This window comes from Rhinolophus ferrumequinum, chromosome 10 (assembly GCF_004115265.2).
Source record: "Rhinolophus ferrumequinum isolate MPI-CBG mRhiFer1 chromosome 10, mRhiFer1_v1.p, whole genome shotgun sequence".
In the NCBI taxonomy this organism is placed as follows: domain Eukaryota; kingdom Metazoa; phylum Chordata; class Mammalia; order Chiroptera; family Rhinolophidae; genus Rhinolophus; species Rhinolophus ferrumequinum.
Genome location: NC_046293.1, coordinates 31,458,968 through 31,482,043, shown reverse-complemented (window position 1 = coordinate 31,482,043; position 23,076 = coordinate 31,458,968). Strand labels below are relative to the sequence as shown.

Sequence of the window (23,076 nt, the reverse complement as noted above, 5' to 3'; positions counted from 1 at the left end):
AAGTAGTGTTTTGGATTTCTTCAGATAAATACCCAGAAGTGGGATTACTGGGTCCTTCTTTATCTCTTATTATAGTCTTTGTTTTAAAGTCTGTTTTGTCTGGTATACTGCGTTTCCCCTAAAACGGGACCTAGCCAGACCATCAACTCTAATGCATCTTTTGGAGCAAAAATTAATATAAGACACGGTATTATGTCATATTATACCCAGTATTATATTATATTATATTATATTATATTATATTGCATTGCATTGCATTGCATTGCATTGCATTGCATTGCATTGCATTACATTACATTATATTATACCCGGTCTTATATAAATATAAGACTGGGTCTTATATTAATTTTTGCTCCAAAAGACGCATTAGAGCTGATGGTCTGGCTAGGTCTTATTTTCGGGGAAACATGGTAAGTATTGCTACCCCAGCTTTTTGTTTTGTTTTGTTTTTTGTTTTTGTTTCCATTTTTAATGAAATATCTTTTTACATCCCTTTACTTTCCACCTGTTTGTGTCTTTCAATCTGAAGTGAGTCTCTTGTAGGCAGCATATGTAAGGGTTTTGTTTTCTTATCTACTCACCCCTCCTATGTCTTTTGAGTGGAACATTTCATGCATTTACATTGAAAGTAATTGTTGTGGTTTAGTGGTGATGAACTCCTTCAGCTTTTTCTTGTTTGGGAGGTTCTTTATCTACCCTTTGATTTTAAATGTTAACCTTGCTGGGTAGAGTATCCTTGGTTGTAGGTCCTTGCTTTTCATCACTTTGAATATTTTTTGCCAATCCCTTCTGGCCTGCAAAGTTTCTATTGAGACATCAGCTGACAATCTTATGGGAGCTCCCTTATAGGTTACTAGTTGCTTTTTTCTTGCTGCTTTCAGGATTCTCTCTTTGTCTTTAAGCTTTGCTAATTATAATGTGTCTTGTTGTGGGTCTGTTTGGATTCATCTTGTTTGGAACTCTGCGCTTCCTGGACTTGTATGTCTACTTCTTTGCCAGCTTAGGAAAGTTTTCAGTCATTATATCTTCAAATTTGTTCTCAACTTTTGCTTTCCCGCTTCTCCTTCTGGTACCCTTATGATGCGAATGTTGTTACGCTTGATGTTGTCCTGGAGGTCTCTTAAACTATCCTCATTTTTTAAAATTCTTTTTTTCTTTTTACTGTTCTGATTGGGTATTTTATGCTACGTTGTCTTTCAAATCGCTGGTTCAGTTCTCTGTTTCATCTAGTCGGCTGGTGATTCCTTCTAATGAATTCTTCATTTCAGTTATTGTATTCTTCACTTTTGACTGGTTCTTTTTTATGGTTTCTATGTCCGTTTTTTATGCTTGCTATCTTTTTGTTGAAGTTTTCACTAAGTTCCTTGAGCATCCTTATAAGCATTGTTTTGAACTTTGTCTCTGGTAGATTGCTTACCTCCATTTCATTTAGTTCTTTTTCTGGAGTATTCTCCAATTTTTCATTTGGGACACACTTCTTTGTTTTCTCATTTTGGCAGTACAAACAAGAATGACACTTACCACACCCTGCTCATTAAATACTATTCTATCTTCTATGTATATTAGGAAAACTGAAGATCAAAGAGTTTAACTCTCTAAGTTCACAAAGTCAAAAAGTGTCAGAGTTGAAATTCAAAACCAGTTCTGTCAGACTGCAGGTCGCTGTGCTCTTCTCTTTTCTCTACATCACACTGTCACACATGTACTATTTTCTACAGAGGAAAAGTCCTTCTGTGGCTTGCAATTTTATACACTCAGAGCCTCTGTGAACACTACTTATTCCAGAACCTGATCCTCCTACTTATGTTAAATTTGTCTTTCAAGTAGAACTTAACTTTATATTTGAAATTAGTGACTTTGAAGAAAGACATCTGTTACTTTCCTGACATTTTTACATCAAAATATAATTAGCTAAATAAAATTTTACAGTTTCTGAAAGGGTCATAAGGATATTTTCAGTATTCAGTATTTAATTTTTATAGATCTCTTGGTTTTTTCTTTTTTCTTTTATTTAAATGTCAGGCTAAAAGTTCAGAGAGTGTGGATAGTTATTCACTTGCAGGATAATCGCTTTCATCAGTAAAAAGTTTTAGCAAAGAATTTTTCCCCAAAAAAATTTTGTGTGTGTTACCATAATATTTGGATGAAAATTGAAAAAATTAAATCATCTTTGGTTCTATAACTTGTTGCTTTTTTTAAATTGGGTACATGTATGTTTTACCTTTTTCTGAAGTCTCTGAATTTTGATGATAATGCTGAAAAAGAAAAATATGTGCAAAGACACTCTTATTCAGAAAACAAATTTCCAAAACCATCAAACCAATAACATCCCAAATCTAAAAACTAAAATTTCTCTAGCATGATAAAAATACAAAGTCTTTCTTGATGTCATATATAAATGTTGCTTATTAAACAGAGGAAATTTAAAGTGTAAGATGAAGAAAGAAAAGCATAAATGTTGTCATGAACAACTTAGGTTTTTTTTTGTTGTTGTTTTGTTTTGTTTTTAAAGAAATTTCTAGAATTAACTCAGCCTTATTATTATTATTAGAACACTTCTAAAGATACTGCCTAAGCTCAACCCCCCTTCCACAACAATGACTAATCTTTTGATATAAGTGCATTTCTAATTCTGCTTAGTGTGTTCAGTTCTTATCATTAGCAGTTATTCAGATGCAAGCTTTGCGCTGCATCAAAAAGAGGGCTTGATATAAGTAGGCAATATCATACAGATTCACTATGGAGTTCATTGTTTTTCTTTATTTTTAAGAGGTTAAATAAATGATAGTAAAACACTCAAGGTCATATCCTAAATTTAAAAGAAAATATTTTAAATTTAATTTTTTTCATGGTTGTTTACATTCACGTTCATTAGTATGATGGTATTGTTTACATGTTTACTGCCCTGCTTATTTTTGTTTATTTTTGTTAGAGACCTAGATTACTTTAGTGGTTTAGGATTTGCTGGTTATAACTTCATTATCATGAAAACTATATAAGGTGATTCACTAAAAAAAGGTTTCAGTTCAAAAGCAACTACAATTTTTTAATAAGGTCTATTTAAAATGACACTAAATTTTTTAAAATTTTGCTTTGACAAGTTTGATTTTGAATAAATACAATTAATAGAAAACCCAATTTCTCAAACAAATCAACGAGGGAATACTTGTTTTCCTATAACAAGAAACTTGCTACAGTAGTCCTTTAGAGAGAAAACACTTTTATCATGTTTAAAATGTAATTAAGTTTATATATAACTTTTTACTTAAAGGCATCATTCACATGAACCTTTTAGAAGCATTTCTCTTGGATAAAATATTTCATCTAAGCATAGTTTCAAACCCTAGGCTTAACACCTACACATAAGATCTTTACCCCATCCATGTGGGTGAGACTATTGAAGATGTTAGCTTGACTTAAGTGGAATTCAATATATTCAAAAATAAAAACTTGTATTTTAAAATCACCATGACATCCACTTACAGAATGATGTGTAAGGCCATATTTTTCACTTTGTGATTCATTTATTGTATGAGCATTTAATGGAAACATATTATGCGAGATTCTGGAATATAATTTTGAAGGATGGAAAATTGTTTCCAGTGCTGAGTGGGAGCATGGAATAGAGTACAACTGCATTTATGATATAAGTCTTCATCTTGCCAAAACTTATGTTTAATAAATACCTAATCACTGCCCTGTGTGGCAGGAAATAGTCTTTTGCAAGTTGACCAAAAAATGCAGCCGCGAGAAAGGAAAGCTTCTCAAGTTTGAGTTAGTTGGCAGAAGACTCATATTTCTCAGTATTTCTTTAATTTTGGTTCGTTGTGGGTGGATAGACTGAACTACTTTGCCATTGTTAACTGTAGTTGGTTACTGCACAAGTTCTGTAAAATATACTTACTATTTGTGCCAACATTCTTATGTAGGTGGGCTCACAGTTTTGATAGGATGGAAAAAGGTGAACAAAAGTCTGAATGAAAGTGATGTAGAATAAGCAAACTTTTAAAGTGTGCTCAGAGTAAGCAGAATCTGTTTATTAGAGTCTATGGAGCTATCGATTTTGGCCATTGACATATATGAAATAAACCTGATAATCAACTCTTTTCTTCATTTCTATGCATGAATAATCACATACAACTGAGTGCTTATAAGTATGTAAGAAATGCGAGTGTCAACTTTCCTTAAGAATTAAAATTGTTCATAGCTTTCCTAGGAAATACTCAATTTCTCCTTGAAGGATTATTTTGGCTTTAGGTATATTGAAAGTTTGATATTTCAGAGAATGTTGTCATTTGTGTTCTTTTAGGGAAATTCAGAATATGAATGTTTTAAAAGTAAAGCTTTTTATATCTAGCAATACTTGAACATTATTTGAAGTGCTTCATCCTAAAATTAGATTTTCCTCATTCTTTGACCAGTTATTTGTTTCTGTTGATTCACTGAGAGCTGGACATAAAAATGGATGAACAACCAGGTGGTCTTAACAGATGGAAAGGCATGTGTTCACATTCATACATCTGGTCATCTCTACTGGCAAAGGCTCACATTTGTCATGAGGCTGGCTGTAATCAATGGCTCTAGGATAATGGAGGCCTAAGAGGTGTTCCTGTGAACTAGCATCATCTTGACCACTTGGGGAAGATCCTCAAAAACCACCCCCAGCACCATCCCCACTACCTCCATAACAGTCATGACTCTCATTCAGTACACTAGCATCTGGATTATTATTAACATTATTTTACATGAATGTATTTATTAACATTATTTCTAACACTTAGGTAACATAATATTTCATACAAATTATTAACATTATCTTTAATACTGACAGGCACTCTGTAAATTACGTTTTAGTTTTCTGTTTTAGAGACGAGGAAAACTGAAACTCAGAGAAATGAATTAATTGTCAAAAGGATATCCAGCTAGAAAGTGGCAAATCAGGAATTCAAATCATATTTGCATGACTCTGAGCTCTTCTGGTTTATCATCCACTCTAGGTGCTTGTAATGTCTCTAAAATGTGATAGTCTAAGAGAAACTAATTGTTTATTGAAAGTTAATTTTCACTACCTTGTTATCCTGACTTAACTTCAGCTATTGGAAGGTAGTTCTTAGCGTTATAGAATAACCAAGTTTTTGAGTTTATCAAAATACTTATTTTCAAAACATATTGGTGGTAGGCTTTTCAAAACTATAGTATAATTTTCCCAGTGTCACATAGAATATAAAAATATGATCAGATTAGATGTGATCACATCAGATTTCTTACGTTGTTATCATTTGTGAAAACCATGGATCTTAATATCTACACATGAAAACAATTTTGGAGACTACATGATTAATTCATTTCCTTCTATCATTGGAAAGTATAAGAGTAGATATTTGCCCATTAAAAAAGAATTAAGGAAATAAATGCATAGCTATCTCAGGCATTGAATTTTGAGATTTATTCATTATACTGTTTAAATTTTGATGTCTTCATTTTTACTTATTAATAAATGTTTATCTTGAAAGTCTTTTAGTAGTGTGACTCCATTGCTCATCAGAGTCACTGTCACTCTTCATGTATGCAAATAAGTTATTTAAATTTCTGTATTCATTATTACTATCAAATCATAAAAAAGGCAACTTCTAATTAAAATAAGACATAGAAGGTCCAACTTTAGGAAATTACTAATTTTTTACAGACCCACTTGTTTGAAACAATAAGCACATTGAAACTATATATATATATACACACACACATACACACACACACATATATATATTAAAATATATATATTAAAATATGTATATATATGTATGTGTGTGTGTGTGTGTGTATATATATATATATATATATATATATATATATATATATATATAATTGTCCTCTTTCTAAATCAATCTTTTTGAAATTTCAAGGCTGGCATATTCAAGGTAATATAATCTCTGCTGTTTCTTCCCATGTTGGTAAGGAGACATGTATTCACTCCCATTTATGAAGTTTAACATATACTGGAGTACGTACAGAGGCCTGAGTTCAAATCTTTATTTTGTTACTTATTAATGCTCTATACACAAGCAGTGTATGCATCAGATTTTAAAAATGAAATGAACATTAAAATACCTACTCTGTGCATTTGTATGAGGATGAATTGAAATGAAATAAAAAATAAATTAAGTAATATATAAGTTAAACTTTTATTATTGCAATTTATCTTCAAGTATTAGTTACTATTAATTTTATTGTAATCATCATAATCATCATATATTTCTGCTTTATCCCTTGCTAAACTAATAATAACATTGAATTGATTCATCAGACCAGATTTCCTATTCTTCTTCTTGGGCAATAATCACATTTCCATCGGATTTCTGAGATTTAAAAAAAAATCATGTAATACTCATTTTTTTTTTAAACTGAAAGAATACAAAAAAACAGGGAATCATTACAGGATGTGGGGTCATGCAAGCAGTGTGCATTCCAAATTCAGCAAAAGATGCCACAGAAACTGATTTCTTCTTTTCTACCTATGTGCTTGTCCACATAAGCATGAACACTTACACCTTAATATACTGGTGCACGTGAGAGCCATTAAGAATCTATACAAACACTTGTCTGTGAATATTATTATATAAGCAAGTTCATCTAGTTAGATTGTAGGATTGATTTCAATCTCACTTGGAAATTATATTGTAGTTACAAACTTCAAAGGTGCAAGAAATTTCCTTTTAATTTAATTAAATCCCTTTGTGTAATAGAGTCAAGTTTCCATTACTGCAAAATGATTGAAATATACGTACACACATATATAGTATAGTCAAGTCTTTCACTCTCCTTAATTAATTATTGAATTCGGGTTTAAAATTATTACTGTGTAATAAATGAGTATATTTACCTCTGCTTTTCTTTGAAGAATTCGATTTAGTTCATTTACAGCATCTGTAATTTGTTTGGTCTCCACACATCCCAGAACACTGCATATATTTTTCACTTCTTCAATAATCTTATTCACATTTTGCTATAGATGAAAAGAGTCATAGCTTACATTTTATTGAAATCGAGAGGACACTAATTTATATTTAAACTAACTCTGTTTCTATGAAGAGGAAATAGAATAAATCGTGGTTGTTTGTTCCCATGTAAAAAGAAGATTCTCAAGACTGGTTATCCTGTCTCCTGAACCACAATTTGCATTGATAGAATACTCAAAAATAGGACTATTAAAATTATATATGCATAAATCAACTCTGGTTTAACATTATCTGAAATAAAATGGAAGAGAAGGAGCAGGGAGATGGTAAGGAGGAAATGAAGTAGAGGAAGGGGGAGGGAGGAAGAGGGAAACAATGAAAGACAGAGTCTGATTTCTGCAAAATACTTTGTAAACAAGGGAACAGATCCTGTAGAATTTCACAATGCATCTGTTTTTGTGAGCAGTGTACAGGAAGACAAAATTATTAAAAATCAGATTTGCAGAGTTCAGAACGAACTTGGGACAATAATATTTGGTGTTGGAGTGTTAGGTAAACGTTTGATTTTACTATCCTTAAACCAACTGATGTTTCAAAAAATTACTGATAAGTATAATTTATAGTAGTGACCAACTCTTAAAATCAAAATTGCTGGCTGCACTTAAGATAGTTATGCAGAAATTTTATGCAAAAAGTTTTAAGAACTTTTCATTAGTTTTTTTTTTTCTTTTCTCAGCTTTCACGTTAAATAAGTTACATTAAAAAAAAATTCTGCTCTATTTCGACCTCCTCTTTTCTGTACATTACCATTAACTATGTTGAGAAACATCTCTTTCTTTTTAAATTCTGTACTAATCACCTTTCATTCTACAATATTTATATGTACTTTGTCAATACTATTCATGATGGTGGCTTTTCAAATATCAGCTCTGTCATCAGCATCACAGTCATTCTAATGGAAGATTACAACAGTTTTTTTCAAAAAGGGGGGAATATATTCCCCCCTTTTTATCCCCACACAGAAATATGAATTCACAACATAAAAATATTTTAACTACTTATTCTAGATTATTTTCTTAAAATATTATCACTACGAAGACACAAAATGAGTATTATATTGAGGGAATACAATTTTGTTTCTTTTGTGGAAAAGCAAAACTTTTTAATGTGTTGCCAAACCTCTTATATGTGATTTTCTAAACACTGAAAACTGATAACAAAAACCTAGGAAGGATAACTAATTAATACTATGAAAGACACAATCCGAATTCTAAAAATGTTAACAGACTTGATTAATGAGCTAAAAGAAAGAAGATACAATTTAATTAGTATACATTTTGTCTTTCACAGATTAAGAAAAAACAATCACTCAATTATAACATGGTAAAGAAAAATGTATGAGTAATTCATAAGGAAAAAAGTTAGTTGTTTTACTCATGTCTGACCTTAATATGAATCAGTATTGTGACATAGTTGCCAGAAGAGCTACTTCATTATTAAATTAAATTAAAAGACATACTCTCCATAACAAGAAAGTTAAAAGTCCAACCACATGTGCCAAGTGTATAATTTTACATACAAGTATATAAGTTTATATACAGGTGCCAAGTATATAAGTTTATATACATGGAGTTTAGTTTGGGGGACCACATTTGAGAATGGACTTGAAAAACTGTATTTTCACAGAGGAAAGCAGCCCAACTATTAATATACTGGTAATATACTCATTCAAAACAATGTAGTAGGCTTTATGTTCATTTTTGCAGTCAGGTTATGTGTGTTAAAATCTTGGTTCTGCCCCATTCCTATCTATGACCGTTATCAAATTTTTTAACTTCCGTGGGCCTGAGTTCCCTTTTCCGTAAAATTGGGATAGCAATAATTAATTATAGGATTGTTGTAATGATTAAATAAGATCAAATATGAAATAGTGCCTAAAAGAGAATTAGGGTAAATTTTAGCTAATTCATTTTTGTTTAGTTCATTTTTATCTATTCACATAGATTTTTTTTTAGTTTATAAAAGAAATAAAGTACTGCACATGCCCAGATAACTAATAAAAAGAAAATTAAAAACTCATAAAAACTACGAGATGGGTATATGTTAGGTCCTATGTTTAGTTTTCATTCATACTTTGTAAGTATATATGTGACGTGAGTTTATGGAAATCAATAACATATTACTAGGTAAAAAATGCAAATGCTGGGTTGACTTGGATCACTTGGTAGCTAATTTACTTCATCTCTTACTCTAGTTTGCATTGCTTCTTCTCTGATCTGTTTATCTCATTTAATCTTCAAAAATTCTGAAAGATAAACTATTCATTATATTCATGAAACACTAAAATTGCTAGACTATATTAAGTGAAGCACTGCAATAATAGCATTAACTTGTGGATTAACTGGAAGTGAGGACCAACAGAAAGGTCGGATTTAATTGATTCCAAAACTTCATACTTGGGAAACCAGGAAGATAGGGTGCCATTAATTATGGCAGGAAAAACAGGCAGTGTGGGAAGATTTTTGGTGGCATTGTTATGCATATAGTTTTTGATACCCAGAGCTTGAGCTTACAAGGGGACAACCAAGTAGACACAGCCTTCAGATACGCGGAAATGCAGTGGGTTCTAGCTCTAGCAACTGTTGTGCTGAGAAAACACACACACGCCGCCCCCCACAGTCATATAAATACTATATGAACTATAAGAACAAATGTGCATATATAACTTAGCCCAAACAGAAATTTAAAGAGGGAACTTAAGTCAACAGCAGTAGTTTCAACATTGATGTTGCAATGGCGTGAGGGAAATATCAGACTAGATTTAGGCCTTCAGGATTAGAGATTAGTTTTACTGCTAACATGGGACAAGAGCTGAAATTTTAGATCTAAACTAGTTGGTATAGGTAGGGGAAGGGGCAGAGCTGGAGCTGAAGTCTCTGAATAAACCCCTGACACTGTATGACTGTCACCTGTAAAAGGTGGGAGAAGAAAATATACATATGTGAATGCACATGCACACACCTGCACACACACACACACACACACACACACACTGGTAAGGGTAATAATCAGTCTAAAATTTACAAATCCCATGATGAGGGGTTCACCACATGAGAGATTCTACGGACACAAAACAACATTAGTGCCTGATTTTGAGAGATATTAAAGCTGGATTTGAGCATTATTTTCATAGAGGTGATACCTGGCTGAGAATTTGGATATGATATTCCAGAGAGAGAATATAGAGGAAAGAAAATTTGAAAGCTGGGTAAATGACATTTCAGAATGTCTGATATTTGGATGATAGAGGAAGAAGTTGGGTCACAGGTAGAGAAGACATAGTGTTGAGACATAAGCCATAGGACTACAGTTTAATGGAAAAAAAGGTAAAGGTAGTTGATGGAAATTTTAGCTTGGAAAAAAAGAAAAAGGAAGTAAGATATTCAAGTATTTGATGGCCTTTCAAATGAAAAGGGTATTAGATTTATTATAAATAGATCTGGAACGATAAATTAGAAGAAATGGTTGTAAATTTAGAGACATTCATTCTGACTCAATATTAGAAAAACATTTGCAAACATTATTTGTTTAAAAATTGATAAGCTGCCTGTCAATAGAGACTTCCTCCACGTTACAGGGATGCAAGCAATCAGTAATGTTCAGAGGAGATTTTTGCATTACATAGGAACTTCAACTAGACTACCTCTAAATTCTTTCTAACCCTATGAATCTTTGAGTAAATGAGAACTGATAACTGTGCTGTGATGTTAGTTTGTGTGCTATATTCCAAGCCTATCTTAGGAAATATTTGCTGTATCATAGACCCTGAAGAAGTAACATTCTAGTGCTTTATATATTAAGCTTACCTTAAAAGTATTTTGAACACTGGAGAAGATTGGTGACAAACTTTTCTCCTCTGCCTCTTTCTGGAGAACAAAACAAAACAGCATAAGGGTTCCTCCCCTCTTTCATTTAGCTGTGATGGAGACCAAAGTAATATTAAACAGCCATGTAATGGCTTACCATTTTTCAGGTTTTAAATAAACCTTAATGAATTTCTGTTTCTATTGACATACTGAAAATTATCAAATTCAATTAATGAATTTGGAGACAAATTGAGAATTTAGAAGTATTTTCTTTCCATGTTCAGTGGTTAGTGCTATTATATATTACTTGTTCTTTAAAGATTAAAAATAGTCTTTGGAATTCCATTTCAACTTAAGATATAGAACTTTGGTACCACTGTAACAATGAAAAAAGGCAAATAACATATAAAGTCATTATTTTTTCTGACCCCATTAGAGATTTGAAGTCACAAGGTACCAAGTAAACTGAATTCCAAAGAGTGATAAACTGCTTCAAGGAGAGATGGGGCACACGAAGTCTGACCTTTGGCAGAGCACAGGAAAAAGAGGTGGCCACTATACAAAAGGATAAGAATAAATCAATTAAAATTTTAACAAATTCTTAAAAGCCAGGTGTGAGCCAACGTGTGAATTTGGAATATTTGGGAGTTTAAGACACAAGGAGAGATTACAATCATTTGCAAGCTCTTTTCTATGGATGCCTACTAGTTGTTCAAGGGAAATATTGAAGGCAGTGCAGGAAAATGAAGGTCCATTCCGTGGTGCTGGCCTGTAGGCGGTGACCAGCTGTGTCTGCGGGATAGGCACGAAGCCCTGCTTGCTTCTGTGGAGATTTCTCTCCTAAGAAGTAAAGGCCTTAAACTCCTGGTTGATAGTATAAGGAAAGTGATACTGGGAGGGACAGGACACCCTCTGTCATCCTTATCCCAGGCAAAAAAAACTCTTGCTTTGGGGGGAGAGGAAGTGATAGAAAAAGTCTGCCTCTGGGGGACAGGTAGACAGAGCTGAAGATCCTTTGCTGATGGGGGCAAAGTAAAAACAAAAGCCTTTTGCTCCTGGGGAAGGGGCAGGAGACCCTGCCTTGAGTCTGGGATCCTATGTGGACAGCAATCAGAGGTCAGGTACCACTGAGAGAGGAGGCAGAAAACTCTCCTGTACAAGACTCACTGCAGATTAAAGGCACATATGGAGGGGCAGGAATACTCTTCAAGTTCCAGTCTTGAGGCTTAAGAACACAGTCTGCCTAAGGCTATGGTTGATCATTACAACATAGAACTCTCTTTACTACACCCGTTCCATGATACAAACTTTTAGCAAAGTAGGAATGGAAGGAAACTTCAGCCTAGTAAAGAGCAACTAACTTCATACCATATCTACATAACCTCAAAATAACTTCACACTCGATGGTGAAAGGCTATAACTTTTCCCTATGATTAATAGCAAGGCAAGGATTCTGTTCTTATCATTTCTAGTAAAATTCTGTTGGAGATATATAAGGTTGGTGCAAAAGTAATTGCAGTTTAAAAGGTTAAAAATAATTGCAAAATCTCAATTGCTTTTGCATCAACCTAATACATTTTCAAAATGAGTCAAACTGTACAGTTAACTGAGTATATGTATATATATATATATTTAAATTAAAATTTATTGGGGTGACAATGGTTAGTAAAATTATATAGGTTTCAAGGGTACAATTCTGTAATACATCTTCTATATATCGCATTGTGTTTTCGCCACTCTGAGTCAGTTCTCCTTCCATCACCATATGTTTGACCCCCTTTACCCTCATCTACTACCCCCTCACTCCCATTACCCTCTGGTAACCACTGAACTATTGTCTGTGTCAACTCAAACATGAGTTTTTGTTTGTCTTGTTCCTTTGTTGTTTTCAGTTTTATATTCCATCTATTTGTGAAGTCATAGGGTTCTCGACTTTTTCTGTCTGACTTATTTCACTTAGCATAATAATCTCAAGATCCATCCATGTTGTTGCAAATAGCACTATTTCGTCTTCTCTTATGGCAGAGTAGTATTCTATTATGTATATATATCACATCTGCTTTATCCAATCATCTATCATAGGACACTTTGGTTATATGCATATTTTGGTCACTGTAAATAAAGCTGCAGTGAACATAGGAGAACATATATCTTTGTGGATAAATGTTTTCAGATTTTTGGAGTATTATATGTATGCACGAAAGAGATTGCTGGGTTATGTATTAATTCTATTCTTAATTTTTTGAGAACCTCCACACTGCCTTCCATAGCAGCTGCACCAATCTGCATTCCTACCAACAATGTATGAGGGTAAGGAACAGTGTATGTTCCTTTTCCTCTACAGCCTCTCCAACACTTGTTATTATTTATCTTGTTGATGATAGCCATTTTAACTGGTGTGAGGTGATACTTCATTGTGGTTTTTATTTGCCTTTCTCTGATGATTAGTGATGTTGAGCATCTTTTCATATTGGCCATCTGTATGTCCTTTTTGGAGAAATGTCTATTCAGGTCCTCTGTCTATTTTTTTATTCGTTTGATTGCTTATTGTTGTTGAATTGTGTGGGTTCCTTATATATTTTGGATATTAGTTTTTTATTGGAGGAGTTCTTTGCAATAATCTTCTCCCATTTGGTTGCTTACCTTTTTATTTTGTCGATGGTTTCTTTTGCTGTGTAGAAGCTTTTTAATTTGATATAGTCCCATTCATTTATTTTAGCTTTTACTTCCCTTGCCTTTGAGGTCAAATTCATAAAATCCTCTTTGAATCTAAGGTCCATAAGTTTAGTACTTATGTTTTCTTCCATGCAGTTTGTCGTTTCAGGCCTTATGTTTAGGTCTTTGATCCATTTGAGCTAATTTTGGTCATAGTGACAGACAGCAGTCTAGTTTCATTCTTTTGCATGTGGTTTTCCAATTCTCCTAGCACCATTTATTGAAGAGGCTGTCTTTTCTCCAGTGTATGTTTTTGACTCCTTTGTTGAAAATTGTCTGTCCATCTTTATGTGGGTTTATTTCTGGGTTTTCAATTCTATTCCATTGGTCTGTGTGTCTGTTTTTCTGCAAATACCATGCTGTTTTGATTACTGTTGCCCTGTAGTACAAGCTGATGTCAGGGAATGTGACACCTCCAGCATTATTCTTTTTTCTTAGGATTGCTTTGGCTATTCAGAGTCTTTCGTGGTTCAATACAAATCTGATGATTTTTTTTTTGTTCTATTTCTTTAAAAAATGCCATTGGGGTTTTGATGGGAATTGCAGTAAATCTGTGTATTGCTTTGGGTAATATGGCCATTTCAACTATGTTGATTCTTCCAATCCATGAATATGGAACGTCTTTCCATTTCTTTGTTTCTTCAATATTTTTTAAAGTGTCTTATCGTTTTCAGTGTATAGGTCCTTCACATCCTTGGTTAAGTTTATTCCTAGGTATTTTATTCTTTTTGTTGCAATTGCAAAAGGATTTTTTTTTAATTTCTTTTTCTGATATTTCATTGTTAATATATAGGGATGCAATGGATTTTTTATGTTGATTTTGTAGCTGGCAACTTTACTGTATTTGTTTATGATTTCTAATAGCTTTTTTAGTGGAGTCTTTAGGGTTTTCTATATAAAGTATCATATCATCTGCAAAAAGTGACAATTTAACTTCTTCATTCCTAATTCAGATGCCTTTTATTTCTTTCTCTTGCCTGATTGCTCTGGCTAAGGCTTCCAATACTATGTTGAATAACAGTCGTGATAGGGGACAACCCTGTCTTGTTCCTGGACATAAAGCAAAGGGCTTCAGTTTTTCAATGTCAATTATGATATTAGCTGAGGGTTTGTCATATATGGCCTTTATTATTTTAAGGTATTTTCCTTCTATACCCATTTTATTAAGTGTTTTAGTCATAAATGGATGTTATATCTTGTCAAAGGCTTTTTCTACATCTATTGATAAAGTCATGTGATTTTTTATCTTTTATTTTGTTTATGTGGTGTATCACATTGATCAATTTGTATATGTTGAACCATCCTTGTTCCCCTGGGATGAACCCCACTTGTTGTGATGTATAATCTTGTTAATGTGTTGTTGTATTCGATTTCCTAGAATTTTGTTTAGGATTTTTGCATCTGTATTCATCAGAGATATTGGTCTGTAATTTTCGTTTTTTGTGTTATTCTTACCAGATTTCGGTATCAGGGTAATGTTGGTCTCATTAAATGAGTTAGGGAGTATTGCCTTTTCTTTAATTTTTTTGGCAGAGTTTGAGGAGGACAGGTGTTAGATCCTCTTTGAATGTTTGGTAGAATTCACTAGTGAAGCCATCTGGTCCTGGACTTTTGCTTTTGGGAAGGTTTTGGATGACTGATTCAATTTCCTTACTATGATCGGTCTATTTAGATTTTCCAGTTCTTCGTAATTCAATCTAGAAAGGCTGTATGTTTCTAAGAACTTGTCCATTTCTTCTAGGTTATTGAATTTGGTGGCATATAGTCCTTCATAGTTTTCTTGGATGATCCTTTGTATTTCTGTGGCATCCGTGGTTACTTCTCCTCTTTCATTTCTGATTTTGTTTGTTTAGATCTTTTCTCTTTTTATCTCAGTGAGTCTAGCCAAGGGTTTGTCAATTTTATTAATCTTTTCAAAGAACTAGCTCTTTGTTGCATTATTTTTTTTCTATTGTTTTTTGTTCTTCATTTAATTTTGCTCTGCTTTTTATTATTTCCTTCCTTCTGCTGACTTTGGGTTTCATTTGTTCTTCTTTTTCTCGTTCTTTAAGGAGTAAAGTGAGGTTGTTTATCTGGGATTTTTTTCTTTCTTGAGAGAAGCCTGTAATGATATAAATTGCCCTCTTATTACTGCTTTTGCTGTATCCCAATAATTTTGATAGGATGTAGTTTCATTCTCATTTGTTTCTATGTATCTTTTGATGTCTCCTCTTATTTATTCTTTGACCCAATTGTTTTTTAATAGCATGTTGTTTAATCTCCACATATTTTTGGTTTTTCCTGCTTTCTTTTTGCAGTTGATGTCCAATTTCAAGGCCTTGTGATCAGGGGATAGGCTTGGTATGATTTCAATCTTCTTAATTTTGCTAAGGCTAGTTTTATGTCCCAATATATGGCCTATCCTTGAGAATGTTCCATGTACACTAGAAAAGAATGTATAGTCTGATGGTCTAGGATGAAATGCTCTATAAATGTCAATTATGTACATTTCATCGAATGTGTCATTTAGGGCTGATATTTCCTTATTTATTTTCTGTTGGGATGATCTATCCATGGCTGTCAGTGATGTATTTAGGCCCCTACTATAATTGTGTTTTGGTCAATTTCTCCCTTTAGTTCTGTTAGTAGTTACTTTATATACTTTCGTGCTCCCTGATTGGGGGGCATAAATATTGATGACTGATATGTCTTCTTGTTGTATAGTCCCCTTTATCATTATGAAATATCCATTTTTGTCTCTTGTTACCTTTTTTATCCTGAAGTCTGTTTCATCTGATATCAGTATGGATGCACCTGATTTTCTCTTAATACCATTTTCATGGACTAGCTAAATCAACCCTTTCACTTTGAGTCTGTATTTGTCCTTGTAGCTGAGATGTGTCTCTTGGAGACAGCATATGGTTGGGTTTTGTTTTTTGATCCAATCTGCTACTCTGTACCTTTTTATTGGAGAGTTCAATCCGTTTACATTTAGGGTGATTATTGATAAATGAGGATTTCCTATCATTCTAACTTTTGTTTTCTGGTGGCTCAATGTCTTCATGGTTTCTTTGCCTTTTTGTTGCTGTCTGATATTTCAGTGTAGTGGAATTCTATGATTTTTCTTCCTGTTTCTTCTTTTTTTTATGTTACAATTTCAGTTCTGGATTTTTTTTGAGTGGTTACTATTAAGTTTATGGAAAAGAACGTTTCATATTTGCCGTAGTCCTTTTTCTTTTTCTTGAGTATGTTTCTTATCTCAGGTTCAGACATTTACTCTCTTCCCTTTTACTTTTTTGTTATCATAAGTTATCCCTACTTATTAACTGAGTTTATTTTATTTTATGTAAATTAAGGTAGATGCAATAATAAGACATCGTAATGAACATGAAAAGACAATCCACCAACTAGCAGAAGATACAATATATACATAACCAAAGGAAGACTAAATATGTAAATAACTCCCATGAGTCTATTTGAAAAACATAGAGAAATTTAGAACAAGAAACAAAAGGTTTGAACATAGACAACCAATAAAATGAACCTAAGCTATGAAAAAAAAAAAGTTTGAGCATGTAAATTATAAAAAATGAGTTACCTTTACAAATAGTAAAGAATCATGAATTTATTTGTAGTCAGGGAAATGAAAATTAAAGCTGAAGTAAGATATCATTACATATAGCTTAGGTAGACATTAAAAAGTTGGACTATACCACACATTGATGAGAAAATGGGACAATGAGAACTCTCATATATCGTGCAATGTGTATGACCCCATTAGAAAAGTAATACTTTTGGCATTACAAAGTATTTGGTAAAAGCTCGTAAGTCTATGTCCCTATGTATTGTCCTTAGAAAAATCTTTATATTAGCTCAAATGTACATAAACAATAGAATAGATAAATTGAGGTTCACTCATCTAATTGAGTAGTATACAATGAAAATAAACAAATCAAAACCACGTGGAAAAGGGTGGACAAATCTCCAAAACAATACTGAGTGAACGATACATAGCTCAAAAAGTTTGATTCCGTTTAGGTAGACATTAAAAGGAAACCTAAACTGTATATTACTAATGGCTGCATTCTTTGGTGGTGAAATGATGCAGAAAAGCTACAAAATACCTTTCATCAAAGGATACATACCTTTTACATAAAAGGAAAAAATGAAGTGGCACACAGGCAGATACTATGATATTGGCAATATTTTGTTCCTAAAACAAAATATTTGTTCCTAAATCTAATGTTTAATATGGTTAAACATATTAAACATATTAAAGCTCTATTGTTTTTCTTTAATTTGTATATATCTTATATGAGCTTCACGTATTATATAATTCACTGTACAAATCCCGATAAAATGTCAGATTATGTTTTTCCTTTGACAAACCCTTCAATACTTCCTCTATCTCGCTAGGAATACAAATTATGTTGGCTAGTGATTACCTTACTTATTGAAAGTTTACTTTCACTTTTTCATTTTTCTTTTTCTTCAAGTTGGGAGTGTTCTATAACAGGTTTGACATTTGACTTTTAGTAGTTTCAATCTGCCATTTACTTCTGCTAAGGTAGGTTCCAGTTGTGTTTTATTTTTCTTGTGACCCAGCTTTATCTCTTCATCTCCTTGACTTCTCTTTTTGTGATCTTTCAAGTGGTCCTTGTTACCTATTCATTGTATCCTATTTTCTTCTAATGGTTTTTCACTCCTTTCCTACATCTTATATTCTGTTGTGAATGCAAATCTGTGCTGTGACATTTTTCTTCTGGATCCTATACAGTCCTCTACTGATAGTGTTAATAACAACAGAGTAACGCTTGTAGTTATTTTTCCTTGAACACTTTAACACTTTTTACCTTCCAGACACTAAATTATATATATATATATATATATATATGTTATATATATATTCACTGATTCATTAATTTAAAAAAAGTATCATTGTATTTTATTATATTTACTCTAGTGATGAATACTATGAATTCTAGGAAGGTTAACTAAAAACTTCCAGAGTTGGCAGAAAGTTGGTGTATACATCTATCAGACTTTGAAATCTCTGCTCCTAAATTCTGCCCTTACTGTTACTCTGTTTAAATTATGTTTCAAATTGGAACTTTTGAATATACAGCAATGGATCTGCTTGTTATTAAGAGAGATTTAGTTCTAAAAAAGCTAAAAATATATTAATAAGATCCCTATGTGCCCCCTTTCTTTCTACTTATATATGGAATTTTCAGCCTTGGTTTAGAGGCTGAATACAGTTGGATTTTGGGGAGAGGAAAGTGTGAGGTAAGTATTATTCTGCCTTCAAGTCAGTTAAACTTGAGTAATATAGATTCCATATGCTTCTAGTTATCTAGTTGGTATAGTCTCTGAGTCATGGGCTAGATGGGTAAGGCTTTGGAGGTTTTTAGCTCTTTTCAAACCAGGTAGATGTTTCATGAAGCCAAACCACATTTTGAACATGAGTAGATTTTTCTCAGTCCCTCTAGATTACAATTAGTTCACCCATTACTAGATTCTAAATTCGTCATCAGTGATAGGGATTACTAACTTTCTCTAAAAATCCTACTTGGCATTTTTAAAAAAATGGAGACAATACCTTAGAGGCTATTGGGAAGAAGCAACTTTACATCAGAAATTGATTGAAATCTGGTATTGCATTGCTTTTCTCTGTATAAACACCACTCTATGTGTGTTATTATGTGAATATACCGTCTCTCCAATGAAGACATCAGTAACTTCAGAGAATGGTTCTGACTTCCACTTCTCTTGATTCTAGTGAGTAAATAGTTCAGTAATTTGCAGTAAGTCGGCATTAAGTAATAGTTTAGGGGAAAATACTTTTAGGATGCCCAACCTGAAATAAGTCAAGTCTAACATATGTTAAATAACCATTCCTGAGGAAAGAAAATATTGGAAATATAAATTATCCACATTTATATTCAATAACATTTATGTCATATTTATTCAGCCTCTATGTTAGTTACTTTTTAAGTCATGTAATAATCCAAATTTGGGAAATACAAAAACACATTTTTCAAATTGATACTGTTTTTGATGTTGATGAAATGCTACTTAATACATTTGTGAAATAAATAAGAAGTGCAAAATTGTGAATTGATAATTTTACAACCTGTCCTCACTTCTCACATATATAGTATTGATGCTTCATAGTAAGAATCTCATTTAAAAAGCTCATTGTTTTGGATGGAGTTCATCTGGAAAATTGCAGACACTGTGGCCTTATTTATAAAGTAATTCAGATGTGGATAATGATAACTATTTGCCAATGCTAATATAAAGACTATTTCTTTGATGTTTTGCCAACTTTTAAGTCATATTGGAAAAATTTACAATAGTCAATGGTTTCTTTCAAAGTGGGAATATTGGAGGCTTCATATATGAGTAATGTCAAACTCTGTATTTGGAAAATAAGAACTGTTACAGAAGCTCAACAAATTGTGTGTGTGTGAGTGAGTGTGTGTCTGTGTGTGTATGCGTGTAAAAGGTGTCTATGATACATGAACAGTATTGAGCCATTTAGATAATTCAAATTCATCTATAAGTAGTTTACTATAACCTCAAAAGTATATTTACATATAGCCAAGATGCATAAATGATCTAGGAATGAAATCTTAATCTTCCCTGGGTACCTGATAATTTCAAATTCTACACCAGAAAGAATGACTATCATAAAGGTGAAGAATCAAGATGAACGAAGTACTAATTATGACACTGTAATGAGACTTAAAACAATCTAATTGTGAATTATTTTCCCATTCTATATTTTAAATTTCCAGATTCAGGCTAGACTCAAGAAAGGAAAATGGAAGTTAGAGTGAGAGGATTACACTTTGGGAAGGAATATCAGTCACATATTTGTCATCGCCATGTCTTTAAATATCTATGTGTAATTCACACATGAATTTGATATCTACATCAAGCAATATAATTTATTATTTTTACTCTTCTTGTTTATTAATATTAGAATACTTAATATTATTAATATTAATACTTAAGATCTGTATACTTATATTTATATAACGAGTCAAATTATTTAATGGAAAAAGTAGTCCTCACTTGTTTTAAAACATTCTCTTACTTATACAATTTTATATAATCATATGATGTTTTATGTGTGAAAGACTAACTCTTCCCTGGAGGAACAAGCTATAAGAAATGATCTGCCTAATGGTGACCACAATTTGGATGCTCAACTGGTGACCAAATCTCAGTAATCTTGGACTAATCCATCATTTTCCCCTGCCAAGTTAACTCCTCTCTTCAGTATTTTAGTGAATTGATGTCTCCATGCAGTCAGTCAACAGCCAGGAATCTGGAGGTATTCTAGGCACCTTTGTTCCTTTGTAACTTATAGACTTTTACCAAATCATGTAAATTGCACAGTTTTACCTATTATGAATCTGTTCCTTCCTATCCATTGCTATAGTAAAACTTTTGTCAATGCCCTCATCATCTCTTTAGGCTAATGAAGTGCTCCACCATTCACCCATCTTTCATTCTACTGCCCTGCACAATGGCTCTATGTCATCAGCTGATAAATTAGAACATCATTAAACTGTCAATAAAATGCCCTTAAGATCCTACATAACTTGCCTCCCATTTGCCCCTTTCATATGGTCTCTTTCCAGGCTCTCACCTTGAACACTAATTGTAGCCATTCCAAATATCCTACAGTTTCCTAACCACACCAGGCTCTTTCCTAACTGTTTTCATTCATGTTGTTCTTTGCTGAAAGTTATTCCTGCTCCCTATCTTCCTTCACCATGCCTCTTTTCTTACTGGCATACTCATTTCTCAACATTCAGATCAAAAAAGTAAAATTGATAACCCCCTTTTATGTGTCCTGTGTACACATAGCCCTTTTCACAGGACCTATTACACTTCATTACACACATCTATTGACTTGTCTGTTTTGCCATGGTAGAATGAAAGCCACTGAAGTGTAGATCCTCTGCTTTATTCATCTTCATTTTTAAGAAACTTGCAAAGTTTTAGAAAAAGAGTAGATACTTAATAAATGCTTATCGAATTGATAGATGAAGTAACAAAATTAATACCTGTGTTCTGAATAGGTATTTCAGATGGGAGTCATATTTTTTGATTACTGTTGAGAGGCACTGTCTGAAAAGAAAAAAAACACAACTTTTGTTTAAAATTGGGTGGGAAAACATATTAACCTTAGCACATTTATCACAAGTTCTGCTTTGTCCATGATTCTGTAGCAACCAAGATTTTAAAAGGATTACTGTTGACATAATTTTAAAAAAACTATTTCAGATGGATGCTACACGCAAACTTTGTGTAATCTGATAGACTATAAACATATTTGAAAACTTTGGTACTCCAACGAAATCCATGACAAATTAACCAAACCTCTCAAAACCGGTTCATTTTTATCAAACTACTCTTAATGCAATCAATATGTAAGTTGTGAAGGGTTTTATAAACAGATTAATGACAAATACTAACATCAAAAAATGTTAAATATAAAAAAGAAATGTTAACTATGCAACATCTTGTAGAGAATTGCTTTCAAAGTTAATGACATATATAGATGGGATTGTCTCTGACACCAAACCCCTGTTTTATCTTTCCTAAACTTCTCTTATTATTCCAGCTTTATCTATGCTTAAGTGGAATAGATGTGAGTTAAGTAGAAATTCTCCTGGCTTCACTGTTCAAAATTATTTTCCCAAACATTATTGACTTTGCTTTCCTGTTTGTCTTGAGAACTCCTGAACTGAATTGAATAATGAGCCAAACAACACAAAAACACAGTGTTAAAAACACATCAACATATTTAACAGTAGCTGCTGTCTCAGCCTTTGTTAAATCATCACTGTAGCTGGATTCCATCTAACAGTTCAAAGACAAAATGCATAAAATATGTAAAAGTCAATGGAGGTTTAAGAAAAGAGTAGTGAAAGATTTTGGCTATTGGAGGAAGGGTTTTCATACAAAACCTGATCCTAAAACTTAAACTATCCCCAAGATCTGCTTTAGCACCTTGCTATTAAGCATTATACCCATTTTATAGAAAACTTCCTAGGAACTAAAGGAAAGTATGTGATTTGCCGAACATTTTTTAAAATTAAATTTATTGGGGTGACAATGTTTAGTAAAATTACATAGATTTCAAGTATACAATTCTATAATACATCTTCTATGTATCACATTGTGTGCTCACCACCCAAACTCAGTTATCCTTCCATCACTATATGTTTGACCCCCTTTACCCGCTTCTACTTCTAAAAGGTAGCCTAGTCAGGGAAGAGGGAGACTGAAATCAAAGTTCCTTCTGTCTAGAGCTTGTTCTTTTCATGACATCAGAAAGGGTCTGAGGAGGGCAGGAAGACAAGCATTGTGTTTCAGAAAGGAAAGTATTGGAAGTCACCAAGATGGCAAAGTAAAAGATCCCACCTCCATCTCCCCCAAATGATCAACAATTAGACGGCTGTCCACTAACAAAAGCAGCTCTGGGAGAGCTCAGGAATCTATCTAAGAAGCTTCAGCAACACAGTGGAACAAAAAAACCT

The 23,076-nt window shown here is 32.9% G+C and overlaps 1 protein-coding gene across 3 annotated transcripts in view; it reads right to left on the bottom strand.

Annotated features, from left to right (window-relative positions):
• Positions 1-23,076, bottom strand: part of PIK3C2G (phosphatidylinositol-4-phosphate 3-kinase catalytic subunit type 2 gamma) — a 272,726-nt gene that overhangs the window by 203,990 nt on the left and 45,660 nt on the right. For 2 of the 3 annotated variants that reach the window (XM_033116158.1, XM_033116160.1), the window contains exons 9-12: positions 21,598-21,661; positions 10,823-10,882; positions 6,881-7,003; positions 2,222-2,255 (exon numbers count right to left, since the gene is read on the bottom strand). In XM_033116158.1, the coding sequence (XP_032972049.1) occupies positions 2,222-2,255; positions 6,881-7,003; positions 10,823-10,882; positions 21,598-21,661 (281 nt within the window). The remainder of the gene's footprint in view (positions 1-2,221; positions 2,256-6,880; positions 7,004-10,822; positions 10,883-21,597; positions 21,662-23,076) is intronic. The other variant, XM_033116161.1, reaches the window with a different exon arrangement.